The following is a 13,774-nucleotide window of genomic DNA, read 5'->3' on the forward strand; positions in this document are numbered from 1 at the left end:
ATGTAGGTATGTTTTCTGAATCAAGGTGGAAGAGTTGGAGACTGACCCAGGCTGAGGTCAGTCCTAGATTTAAAAGCACATCTGACCCCGTCTCCTGTATCCCACAGAACTGTGTGAAAATCCCAAGGCTGTCTGTTGGTTTTGTTCCAATTTCTCTCCTTCATTGTATTGTGGAACTGGAGGCCTCGGCAAAGTATTTCTCTCCCATTTCAGTTTTTGGCTTTGGTTTAGATCTGCAGTTGGTTATACCTAATGCCTAAATATGAAGAGATTCTTCATTAGAAATAGGATTTTGTAATACAGTTTATGAGCAAAAATCTGACTATTGACTTGTGACATTGACCATTCCTGCTTGACAGAGGCCAGTACTAGTTCTTTTAGAGGAAAGACTTGTTAGACAATTGGGATGTGGCTCTAGAAGAGATTTTTTTGTCCACCTGCAGTTTGTTACTGCTGTTTGTTACTGCTTATGTGCAGAGTTATTTCTACTGAATCTTAAATTTTAGGTAAATAGAAGGGTCTGCCTTACAGGATTCTTTTTATTTTTAGGTATATGTAGATTTAAATTAAACTAGATGAAGATTATAAGAGGCCAACATTTTATTTAACTCTTCTGTATAGCTTTTGTGTATTTTCTGCTTGCCAGTAATGATTTGGGTAAATCTTTTGGTTGAGAGCATTACATTTGGGACTCAATAATTAGCTTTAGTAGTTTAGATAATGCACTATTTCACTTATCAACACTTTGTTTTATCCCTGTATTAATTTTGTTAGTATACTAATTTAGATACTTTGCCCTGACCCTTTTTGCAGTTATCTCTAGTTCTAGCTAAGTTTTTGAGATGAGTCAGTTCTTTTGTAGCTCATTCAATTTTGCAATTCAAGATATATTATAGAACCATGAACTAGTATCTGTTGGGCACCACTATGTTTTTGTTGTGTTGAATTGGTTGCTTATTTCTGTTTCTTGTTTCTCAGTGTCTGTTTAATATGTAACAAAACTGAACTTTTCATCCCCTGGCTGCTTGCTTTCTTTAAGCGTCTTGTGGGGTGCTTTGTGAAAGGCGTTTTGATGTTAAAATTAAATCAGCTGGGATTTTGTTTAGTAACTGGTCTTTTTTGACACAAAGAATTCTGAGATACTGACTAAAGGACTTTTCCACTGCTGCAGTTTTTCTTCCCTTTCCTTTTTTCTTTTTTGCTACTGTATTTGTTGACATGTGGTGATGCTATTGGCTGTGACAGACAATTTTCCTGGGTCCAAAGTAATTACATGAATACAAAACTTTTCATAAGATGAAGTAGCTGTAATTAGAAGTAGCCTTAAATAGCTAAGACAAGTGGAATGCATAGGTCTCTATACAGAAAACATTATTTCATGCTGTTTTTCATTCCTCTTCACTCTTTTTGGATCATAATCTAACTTTGTTTGAAGTCTAACTAACTAAGTCTATATAACTTTCAAAGTAAAAAGAGGAAAAGGATCCACGTTCTGTGGCCAAACCAGAGGATCTGGTGAAGTCAGTTGGGAAAACCCCCATAGGCTAAGTTTGGGGCTTTTGGTATGAACTGAGGCCTTGGCAGTAAGGAAGTGATCGAATATGTCTTTGAATGTAGGCTCTGTTTACAATAAATAAATAAAATTGTTAAATATTCTTGTCATGTATGTGCAAGTTCACTTCCTTTCTTACTTTTTAATAAACTGTTCAGGTAATTCAGTTATTTCTGTTGCCCTGCTCATTCTTACCTAAATATAGATCAGTGTTTTTCTCCAATTCATGTATTGTGTAGGTGAAACAGCTGAGAAACCGTGCTGATGAAGATGCTCGCATGATTCATATGAGTATTCAGATGGGTAATGATCCACCTATTTCCCTTCGGAGAGATCTGGAGCATTTAATGCTTTTAGTAAGCCCTATTTTCTCCTAAATTACTATGCCAGAAAGTGATTGTGACTTTCAATCTTCATTAGAAAATCTGTATCTGAATGATAAAATGCTGGATCTTGTACTTTTTGGATAAAAGGAATTTTTTCTTAACCAAATATTGACAGACACTTGCTATAAGTTTTCCAGAAAACTGCCCTGGCTTCTGATGTTAATAAAGTGTCAATTCATAAATTGACAATTTATGAATTGACAATTCATAAATGTTTAGTGAGTAAATACTGCATTGTTTCTTCTGGTGGAAGGATTCTTGAGCCAAAGTTATTTTACAAAATTATAAATATCTAAAATGTAAATTGTAGTCTTACATATGTTATCTTAACACATCTGTTTTCTTAAACTGTGTTATTTTAATGTAACTTAGAAATAGCCTTTATTCTTAAAATTCTTACCTGTTCAATTAAGATTTTGAATTTATCTGGTTGTCATTTGTTCTGCTGTTGCTATTTAGCAGGTGTCATTTTTCAGAGAGTTCTAAGGAATAGCGGATCAGGTGTGGTATGCTTTGTGTCTCAGACATGTTTAGCTTATCTAGAAGCAGTGCTTGTTGTTGAAATAATATTCTCATCTTTCCATAGTTGGTAATTTTTTTGGTCATCCTCTTTTGTCTGATAGATTGCTGAACTGTACAGGAAAGACCCTTTTAATCTGGAACTTGCCCTTGAATACTGGTGTCCATCAGAGCCTTTGCAGACATCTACCGTCATGGGGTCCTACCTCGGAGTAGCTCATCAGAGACCTCCTCAGCGCCAGGTTATCTACTGGTTATTTACCAGTTTTACATCTTTAAGTGAAAAAAGTGATTTTCTTGAGTAATTACTAGTAACTTGAAATTAATCAAAGGTGCAGTTTGAAGCAATAGCAATTTCTACAATAGTAAGGGTTAAAAAACCCAAATGTTTTGTATCCTTATTACAGCTAGCCTCAAAGCAGACATTATTTTCTTTTATCCATGACTTGTCTGCATGTGTCCTGCTCTGCATCACATGGTTATTGTTGCTTGCTCTAAGCTGAGCTGCTACCCGTCGTTCAAAGTTGTCAAGAAATTTAGTGAGAGAGAGTCTAACCTCTTTAAAAATTCTGTTTAGGCCAATTTTGTCCCAGTTGCTCAGGATATTCTGCTAACACTGCTCTTGTGTTTTCTGTCTGATGATCTCTTTTGCCTTAATTGAGAAGCAAAATTTCTTAACTATTAAAAAAAAATCAACAACAACAACAAAAAACAATAAATGGAGTTGATAGTATCTAGGGGTAAAAAATCATGAGAATATTGGATAACTGGGATACTATCAACCTTCAGTGCTTTATGAACAACTCTGCAGTGCCTAGGATATTGCATGCATCCCAAGACCCGCCTGGAAAACAGGCAGCTAAGTCTGGTCCTGGTGCAATCTGCAGACACTGTGATATGGTCCTGGGAAGAGCCACAGTGCATGTGAATGACTATTCAGTGATGTGACGTGCATAGTGAGTTCATGCCCAATAACACTTACAGTGATTGCACTGTGAAGTGTGCTAATAATACCGTTGTGCAGCATTTGTGAGCTGAAGTAAATATGAAGGCTAGAAAATGGGAGATTTAGTGTATTATATTTGCATTAGTATGAATGATTTTGTTTCCTCTTAGACATGTAATTTTCACCTTCAGGGAAAATTTCCCTTTCCATCTGAATATGAGGAAGAACTTCTTTACAGTAAGGGTGACAGAGCACTGGAACATGTTGCTCAGAGAGGCAGTGGAGTCTCCTTCTTTGGAGATACTCAAAGCCTCCCTGGATGTGATCCTGTGCAATGTGCTTGAGGTGACCCTGCTTGGCAGGGGAGTTGGACTGGATGATCTCCAGGAGTCCCTTCCAACCTCAACCATTCTGTGATTCTGTGAAACTGACTAGGCCAGTAAACAAAAGAATTTTTGGGGGAGTTGTCATTCCTTGCCTTCTGCTAACCCCCACCATGATTACATTAGAATCTGTTTTCTGACTTTGGCTGTCTACTGTTTTAAGAAAACACTCATTTTTTTTAAACACTGATCTTTATTTGTTCTAGGTTGTCTTGTCGAAGTTTGTTAGGCAAATGGGAGATCTACTTCCCTCCACAATTTACATCCCATACTTGAAAATGCTGCGGGGACTGGCTAGTGGGCCTCAGTGTGCTCATTACTGCTTTAGTTTGCTAAAAGTCAATGGCAGTAGTCATGGTAAGAAAAGTGATGCTTCAGCTCTTTCTCCTCTCTTTTTCCTGCTAATGTAAAGAAGTTAAAAATAAATAAATAAAAAAGTAAATCATGTGAACTGAACTGTGACTTGGTCATTTCAAAGATGAAATTGGAAGGCTTCAGTTGGAATGTAATCTGGAAAAAAAAAAAGAAAAAGACTGATTAGGGTAATAAAACTTCTTGAGAACCTTAGCAAATAATTCGTGTAAGCAAATAGTGGGGTTTTAAGGCAGCATGTCTTAACACATGAGATGTAGAATATCAGTATAGCTCAATGTAAAATATAAAATTGTTAATATTTTCAAGTCAAGTTCTATGTATTTTTAAATATAGGTGTCTTTCCTGAGCTGGTGCTTTTTTGTTTGTTTGTTTGGTTTTGTGTTTTTCCAGGAGCATTTTGAGAAATCCTACATGTATAATAAATCCTAACAGAACCCAGAAAGGATTGTTGGTCAGTCCTATGTTTTGCATTAATTTTGCATTGATCAAAGTGGAAAAAAAAAACACTTTGAAGTAGTGCTACAAACATTGTGATTCATAGAATACGTGTTTCTACTGACTTTTCATCTTAGTATCTTCATGTCTCTATTAACAAACAACTCCCCCAGCAAAGCAACAGAACCACTAATTTCAGCAACATGAGCTTTTCTTTGAATTTAATACATTGTTTGCTCTAGATAAGAAAGATTTCCTTTTAAATTTAACTACCTTCCTGGTCGCCCTGTGAAAGAGTAAAAACAAAATCTTGTGACCTTTTTGTCATTTTTCTAGCGGAAAACATCCAAGGAACAGGTGGCAGTCCTGTCTCCTGGGAACATTTCTTCCACTCTTTGATGCTTTATCATGAACACTTAAGGAAAGACCTGCCAAGTGCAGACAGTGTCCAGTATCGTCACCTGCCTCTTCGAGGAATCACACAGAAAGAACAAGATGGATTAATTGCCTTTTTACAGCTGACCACAGTTATAGTAAATTGGGTAAGTAAGGTTTTGTTTGTTTTGCTTGAATACGTTTTCTTTTTTCTTGCAGATCATCATTCGTCTGTGAAGTTCTTTTCACCAGAAAGATGGTTAGGGCAAATCTAACTAGCAGTTGTTTTTGTTTGATTAATGAACTTCAAAAGTATGGGAAGCATCAGAAAAAACTGTTAGGACCAAACATGCAGCCAGAGTGAAATGGGAAGAGGTGGCACCTTTTCCTGTGTTGTCAATGTTACTGATTTTCTAGCCTTCCTGATGCTTTGCTGTCACAACTATGTCTTTCAGAAGTGAGATCTATTCAGAAGAAATGCCTAGAGAGCAGGAAAGTTCTTTGCATGTAATTTTGAGTTTTAAAATAAACAGAGGTAATAGAAGACTTTCAAGGGGAAGAGTAGAAACTTGGCAAGGAAACTGACCAGCTGTGAAACGTGCCTCCAGAGTTAGATTTAAAATGTCTCTAAACTGTTAATGCAAAATGTACCATGAATTGGCTGGAAGAGGAATTTTAAGAGACAAACTGCAATACAGATTTTACATTGTCGATTATCTGGATAGCTGAACAGTGTGGAACTCGACTCCTTAGTACCCAGCAGAGTCTGCAGGGTAGAGGTTTGAAGAATACTAACATAAAAGTTCTGTGATTTAGCAAGATGTTTTTGCAAGATGTTTTTACTGACACAAACACAAGGCAGATCAGTGAAACTAACTGGGCTTTTTAAAAATCATCTTTTTTTTGGGGGGTGTGGTTGGTGGTGGGGTGTTCCTCTGGAAGGCCAGATTAGTTCAGTAACCTATGTAAGCTGTCCTGTCAGCATTGGATGAGTGGGGAAGAAGGAACTCGTAAATTCATATTTCCTAGCATCATCAGACCATAACTTGTGAAGAAGTAAACATCTAAGGATGCAGGGAATTATCATTTGATGAGACTAGAAGCCTGTCCCTATCCAGTGGCCCATCTGAGAGTCTCAAATGAGAGTCTAAAAATCGGCTATCCTAAGCAACATCTATTATGCACATAACTTTTCTTTGTGGATAGGGACAACTTCAGTAAAATTTTAGGTAAAGTTTTAGTACTAGAAAATCATTAAATTGGGCTTTTTGTTGAATGAAAATTGTTTGCATTGGTAAAGTCTGCCATTCTTCTGATGTTTTATGTACTTGTACAAAGCAGAATTCTTATTGCTGATACTGAACTCTGAGTTAGGCCTTACAGTACATGAATAATCTTCAAAATATTAACGTGCAATTTTGTTTTACGCTGAACTCTGCAGAGTGAGAATGCTCGCTTGGCTCTTTGTGAGCACCCTCAGTGGACACCAGTGGTGGTCATTCTGGGACTTCTGCAGTGCAGCATTCCTCCTATTTTGAAAGCGGAGCTATTAGAAACCCTGACTGCATTTGGAAAATCTCCTGAAATAGCTGCTTCACTCTGGCAATCCCTGGAATACACACAGGTATTTTTGTATTTTTGGTACTTATAACTATAGCAACCCAATCTGATGAAATTGTTGGTGTATTTGAAAGCTGCATTTGTAGCAATTGTATTGCACTCTCTACTAAATTCTTGTGTTTCCATTGTTGAATATAATTTTTTTTCACTTAGGTATTATTTTGAAGCAATTTTGAAAATGACAGCATGGTTTTGTGCTGCAGATCTCATTGGCTGTGCTTATTTTTATGTAAACATCTTTTTTAACAGACCGTCCTGTATGTTCCATATGTTTTTTTTTTTTTCTCCCCTCCATGTTTGTCATCAGTAATAAATGTTCTGCAGGTTATGTATTTTTCTGTTATGTTTTTTTGTGTGCAATATTCTCCCACTGTTAGTGGTGCTCATGAAAGGAAAGAATTGTATAAAAAGCTCCACTTGCAGGCATGTAATTTTCAGAGGAAAAGTTAATTGTTGTTAGCAATTACAGAAGGAGGACTCAGACAACTACAGGCCAGTCAGCCTTACCCCCATCCCTGGAAAGGTGATGGAGCAGCTCATCCTGGAGGTTATCTCCAAGGAGTGTACGAAGGTGATCAGGAATAGTCAACATGGATTCACCAAGGGGGGGAAGTCGTGCTTAACCAGTCTGATAGCCTTCTGTGGTGGGATGACTGGCTGGGTAGATGAGGCGAGAGCAGTGGATGTGGTCTACCTTAACTTCAGCAAGGCTTTTGACACTGTCTCCCATAACATCCTCATAGACAAGCTCAGGAAGTGCGGCCTAGGGGTGAGTGGACAGTGAGGTGGATTGGTAATTGGCTGGATGGCAGAGCTCAGAGGGTTGTGCTCAGTGGTGCAGAGTTTAGTCCCTTCCAACCTCAGCCATTCTGTGATTCTGTAACAGCATATGTTTGCCAACTTTCACAGCTAGATGGCAAACGTCAGGTGGGTATTAAAAGCCCAGCTTTTAGAAAATTATTTTTTCTCTTTTCTCTTGATTTCAGAGAAAAAAAATAAATATGAATTCTGAAGCAGACTGATATCAAAAATGCTCTCAGCATGGTTAACTCAAAAATCGTAAGGGAGCGGGATTGTTTTATAGTTTGTATTATGGTTCAGACTCATTTCTGGTTTGTTTGGAATAACATGAGGCTTTTGAGCTGCAACTACTGGCTTAGTATTGATCGCTAATAAAAAGACACAAGCAAGAATGACATCTTATCATAGTAGTAGTATTTTCAATGCTCACCTTTGCTTCCTAACTTGATATTCCCAAAAATGTACTGCTGTAAGAGATAACAAATGTCTTTTCCCTGACCAAAAGATGAAGAAAAATTTAAATGTGAAAGGACTTTTGTTCTTTGTTTTAACCATAAGCATGGTGCAGATCTTTGAGGGTGTAAAGCTAGAAGCATTCAAGTGTACAGTATGTAATCCAGCCTTTCAGACAGACAAAGCTTAGCTTTTTGGCTTTTAAGAGGATATACAATACTGCTACTTACAGCTACAGAGTGATGAGTGCCTTTTAGTCCTGATAGAAGTGATAGAGATGCACTTTGATTATGTGAAACATATTGTTTGTATGTTTTCTTTTCTCTTTATGTTTTGAAGATACTACAAACTGTGAGAAGTCCAGGCCAGAGACAAGCAATTGGTATTGAGGTAAGGGTTTCTCTGTCCCTAGGTAGCCTTCCTCATCTTCTACAAATGAGTACAGGGAAAACTTGGAGAGGCTGCATCTGCTACTGTATGCACGGGAAACCCTGTGAATAGGTGCTTTCACAGCTTCCCAATTTACTCTCAGGCCTCTTTGTAATTTCTGGAAAATGTTACTCATTTATGAATCTAGTGCAGCATAGTGCTAGTAGCAGAGCAGTGCCTCAAGTTCCTTATGAACGCTTCATCCCCAGATTTTCCTATTTGCCTAAGTTGGAGTTACTTTTATTACATCTTAGTGCAGGTCACTTCCATTTTAATAAAAATGGTAAATATAAGCAGTGTACAGTTCAATGCTGAGGCATATCTCCTATTAACTCAGAAATGAATGAAGCGTATGTTGCTGAACTGAACTGAGAGTAATGTTGCTTCACTGCTTTTGCTTTGTTTGTGATATACAGTGGACAAAAGCATAGCAAAATCAGTACACTGTAAAGTACTTCATAGATGATGCCCTTATCTTATTTGTTCTCACGTGTTTCTTTCTCACTCAAAATCTGTTTTTAATCTTCCTGTGTTTGCTGTCCTCTCGGGAAGGTTGAGCTGAACGAGATTGAGTCCCGATGTGAGGAATATCCTTTAACCCGTGCCTTCTGTCGACTCATCAGCACGCTAGTGGAGAGTTCGTTCCCCTCTAACTTGGGAGCAGGTCTCCGCCCACCAGGCTTTGATCCCTATCTCCAGTTCCTCAGGGACTCTGTGTTTCTCCGATTCCGCACCAGAGCTTACAGGAGAGCTGCTGAAAAAGTAATAATTTCTTGAAAATCTTTTTTTTTTATTTTATTTTTTTTGTATGCACTGGTTAAAATAATTTGAGATCACTGATGCAGCTTAGGTCTGTTTGGAAAGCTGTAGCATATACAAGTTTGATGCAGGAGAGATAACCTGGGTCCTCGCAGAGTGCTTTGATTCTGTAAACAGGTAATTTTTCAACTAACGTGTCAACAGGATCTATGGACTACTTCTAAGGAGCCTGTATAAAGTAACTAAGAAAAATAAGAGTTTATATGATAGCAAATACAGATTTATAAATACAGGATTCTGCAACTCTACTGCAAAAATGTTAAAAGATGTAGAAAAAGAAGAAACAGAAAGTCATTGCCTTATGATAAAGCTAAATGTTTCTGACAGTGATTGTTTCTGAAAAAGCCAAGAAGGGAAGGGATAAGAGTTATACTGAACCTGGTACTGTGAGTAGTCTATTGCTAGGGACAGACCTTCAGCTACCTAAAAGAGCAGGCTGCTCATAAAGGTAGCGTTTTTATACGTAGATATAGATAGAGATGAATTAGGCAAACTCGATCCCCAGAAATCCGTGGTTCTGGATGGGATACACCCATGAGTGCTGAGGGAGCTGGCTGATGTTAATGCTAAGCCACTCTCCATCATCTTTGAAAGGTTGTGGATAACAGGGGAGGTGCCAGAGGACTGGAAGAAAGCCAGTGTCACTCCAGCCTTCAGAAAGGGCAAGATGGGAGGACCCAGGAAACTCCAGGCCAGCTAGCCTCACCTCCATCCCTGGAAAGGTGATGGAGCAGCTCATCCTGGATGTCATCTCTAAGCATGTGGAGGATAAGAAGGTGATCAGGAGTAGTCGGCATGGATTCACCAAGGGGAAGTCATGCTTAACCAATCTGATGGCCTTCTGTGATGGGATGACTGGCGGGATAGAGATGAGGAGAGAACAGTGGCTGTTGTCTAGCTCCAAAATAGACAAAATAGACAAATCTGTTTTAGTGTTCCATTTTAATTTGAAAAGGAAGCTTGGCAATTCAAATTATTTGTTGTGATAGATTAAAAAGTGTTGTGGGATAGTACTTTAGACAGTCATGCCATACATCTGAGCAGTATTTCATTGCAGTGACTTTTGCATTCTTTGTCATCCTTGTCTTGTTGCTGCAGTATCAGTCATATTCCATATGTGATTTTTCTTCATTTTGTGATTATCACAGTGGGAAGTAGCTGAGGTTGTTCTGGAAGTGTTTTACAAATTGCTGCGAGACTACGAACCTCAGCTCGAAGACTTCGTGGACCAATATGTGGAGTTACAAGGTTAACTTGTTCATTCACTGACATTCATTCTGACAAACAGAGCTGGAACTTACTTTGATCTCTTGCCTCTGTCTTGTGATCCTGTTTAATATGGCAAGTAAGCAGGCAAAAAGCTAGGTCAGAGCAATGAGATAGGAAGACAATCAAAAAATGTTCACATACTATGAGGAGCTATGCTGTCAATTCAGTAGAGTTTGCTATCAGCAGTTTCCAGCTTCTCACGCTCTACTAGGAGAATTTGTGTTTCTCTTGAATTGCTGATTTGGTTAAAAACAGTATATGACGCTTGAATGGTTGTCCAGAATTAATAAGACCACAGTAAATGGCTATTGCCTCATTATAAGGCTTATGTGAACTGTGTTTGGGCTGCAGATTGTTTTTGATACAAAGTTTCTTAACATTGAATGCCAGCCTGGTGCTTCATGATTTCCTGTAGCAGTAGAGAGCTGTCAGAATCACTTCAGAAGTGAGCAGCAACTTTAAGACACTCACAGATTTTGGCAAGCTCACTGGAGAGGTTTCTGTGTCCTGTCCTTTAACAAACAGTTTTTAGCATTGAATTGACTTGAACAATCTCTGTTAGCTCATTCCCATCCTCAGCTAATGCTTCAGCTCGTGTGGTTATTTGTGGGTTATGTGATATATTGGACAAATGGATTAAAAACAATTTTTCTGACTAGATCTGTTTCTTGAACTGATTCGCTGTGTCTACAGTGAAATGGCATGTCTATTGACATGTTAAGGGGAAGCACAAACACAAAATAATGGAAAAAGGAGAGAGGGAAAGGGTTTGTTTGAGCTGTCTTTGATGTCAAAAGAATCTGTACCTTCATTCTCATTTGCCTATTAAGAAATGATTCTGACTGCTCTCTTGCTCCCCTTCCCCCCCCCCCCAATTTACTAGGAGCCTAGATAAAACAGAAACATTAGTCTTGAGTTTTGCTTTTCTTTTGTTTTTTTGAGGGTCTTTGTGTTCCAGGCTAGTAGTTTCATTTCGGCATGTGTTGTTGTAGCAGACATGCAAGTATTTGTGTACTGTGAGCATCAGTGTTTCAGCTTTGGTTTCTGGAAATGCTTTTCTCCCTCGTGTCGGTTTTGGGGAATGTAAACTTTTTTCAGTTATTTTTCAGTCACACGAAACCATTTAGTATAGCTCCAATGTGGTTTAGAGTCCTATCGTTGATTTGAATTCAAGGCCAGATAAACCTAGGGAGACTCTAATGATTTAAAGTTGAAACTGTGCGAGTAGATTCTGAAAAGTAATGGTAACTACCGTTACTGCTCTCTGCAAACTTTCTAAGCTACCTAGATAGCTTATGCGTGAACAAAAACTGTGAAGACTTTCTATGCAGTATGTTTTGTCAATTTAGATGTTGCTTATAGCAACAGGGACTGCTGTTTTCCAACTCAGGCTAGCTAAGTCTTTTCTATTTGATAATTTTTGTTTGTTTGTTTGTTTTTAGGAGAAGAAATAATAGCATATAAACCACCTGGGTTCAACTTGATGTATCATCTATTGAATGAGTCCCCAATGCTGGAACTGGCCCTTAGTTTGCTGGAAGAAGGAGTTAAGCAGCTTGATACTTATGCTCCATTTCCTGGTATGTGCCTCGAATTTATTTTTCAGGTGAAGTTAAAAAGCATACAAAGTGGGATTTAAAGCTGACGTTTCACATATCTTCAACTTGATTTTGTTTTTCTGGCATATATAAATTGTGTTTTGTGGGTAATTTTCCTAGCAGTAAATAACTGACAAATTCTTTCTTGGTATAAGACACGGTGAACGAGGTTTATGAACATGGCCTATTTTAATTGATCCTTTCTTTTCCTTATGGTTCTTTATTGTTTGTGTACTGCACAGGGAAGAAGCATTTAGAGAAAGCAGTACAATATTGCCTTGCACTTCTAAACTTGACCCTGCAGAAGGAGAATCTTTTTATGGATCTGTTGCGGGAGAGCCATCTTTCCCTTATTGTCACACCGCTGGAGCAGCTGCTTCAAGGAATCAATCCTCGCACTAAAAAGGCAGATCATGTGGTGAATATTGCAAGGTATGTACAAAATACTGAGAAGGGAGAACTTTTGGAGGCACAGAAGTGATTGGATCCTGGTCCTTTGATTTTAACAGCCAGCAGTGCTTCTCAAGATTTGGAATCTGCGTTATATATAATATAAAAATATAAATATAATATAATATAATATATAATATATAATATAATATATATAATATATATTACATATAATATAATATATATAATTAATATATATTATATATATAAAATATATAATATAAAATATAAATTTTATATATATATATATATATATATATATATATATATATATATATATATATATATAAAATATTTTTTTTTCTTACAATTTGCCTTATGTGCAATGATTTCCTGGGGTATAATTTTCAGTTTGTCACAGTTTGAATGTTTTGCTTAGAGTAGGAGACAATCAGAAACTTCTTTTGGCTGCTGTTGTCCATTTAAACGTCTTACAGTATTATCTATTAGTTTCTATATTAAAAGTATCAAACTAGCAATCTGTAACACTGATTTTTACTGATTTACAGTTTTATTTTATAATGACTTTACAGACAAAACAACACTGCTTTTTTATTCAGTGAGATTCTGAGAAATCAAGATCTCTGTATATATTTTTTCTTTCATTTGCTATATTACTTTTTTTACATAACTATAGTTAATAGTTAAAAAAAAAAAAAGCCACGTGCCTTTTAAGATACTTTAAATTAATTATTTTTTTTTTGAATCTTGCCTATTTTGGGTGTATGTAGTAATTTTAGATACTTTTGGTTCTTGATGATACTTGCTTCTGTGTGATCTGTGATTTTTTTTTTTAATACTATCTTGCATTGCTTGAGGTATGTTTCGTATAAAAAGAATGCTGAAAATTCTGAGGCTGATTATTAAGACTGCATGTTAGCCTATACTTCTGATGGAAGAGTGTGAACTGCTTCATGTGGAGTAAAATTTTGTTGTAGTTTTAATGATTTCTTACATAGTTTGTTTTGCAGTTGTTTTAGTACTCCTTCATCTATGCATTGCCATGTTGGAATGTTACAGTCCTCAAAAATTTCATTACAATAATCTTGTATTTTTAAAGGTATCTTTATCATGGAAACAGCAATCCTGAACTGGCTTTTGAAAGTGCCAAGATTTTGTGCTGTATTTCTTACAATTCCAACATCCAGATAAAGCTAGTTGGTGATTTCACACATGATCAGGTAAGTGCCATTTTATTTGGATCTGGAAAGACAAAGTGTTGGAGAAATACTGGTGCTCTGTAATGTTACTTTAAAAGCTATGTTTCTAGATCAAGTACATTAAAGCAATATTTTATCTTATCTCTACCTATCCCCAAAAAGTTTTTTACTGTGGCATTGTGAAAAGTGACTACTTCATTAATT

At 37.0% G+C, this 13,774-nt stretch overlaps 1 protein-coding gene across 2 annotated transcripts in view; it reads left to right on the forward strand.

The window, feature by feature from the left end:
• Positions 1 to 13,774, forward strand: part of NUP205 (nucleoporin 205) — a 51,195-nt gene that overhangs the window by 12,370 nt on the left and 25,051 nt on the right. For both annotated transcript variants that reach the window (XM_032194249.1, XM_032194241.1), the window contains exons 9-19: positions 1,792 to 1,908; positions 2,562 to 2,699; positions 3,993 to 4,143; positions 4,933 to 5,138; positions 6,413 to 6,595; positions 8,185 to 8,235; positions 8,827 to 9,036; positions 10,242 to 10,341; positions 11,805 to 11,942; positions 12,203 to 12,392; positions 13,471 to 13,591. In XM_032194249.1, the coding sequence (XP_032050140.1) occupies positions 1,792 to 1,908; positions 2,562 to 2,699; positions 3,993 to 4,143; positions 4,933 to 5,138; positions 6,413 to 6,595; positions 8,185 to 8,235; positions 8,827 to 9,036; positions 10,242 to 10,341; positions 11,805 to 11,942; positions 12,203 to 12,392; positions 13,471 to 13,591 (1,605 nt within the window). The remainder of the gene's footprint in view (positions 1 to 1,791; positions 1,909 to 2,561; positions 2,700 to 3,992; positions 4,144 to 4,932; positions 5,139 to 6,412; positions 6,596 to 8,184; positions 8,236 to 8,826; positions 9,037 to 10,241; positions 10,342 to 11,804; positions 11,943 to 12,202; positions 12,393 to 13,470; positions 13,592 to 13,774) is intronic.

Source organism: Aythya fuligula, chromosome 1 (genome assembly GCF_009819795.1).
Source record: "Aythya fuligula isolate bAytFul2 chromosome 1, bAytFul2.pri, whole genome shotgun sequence".
Taxonomy (NCBI): domain Eukaryota; kingdom Metazoa; phylum Chordata; class Aves; order Anseriformes; family Anatidae; genus Aythya; species Aythya fuligula.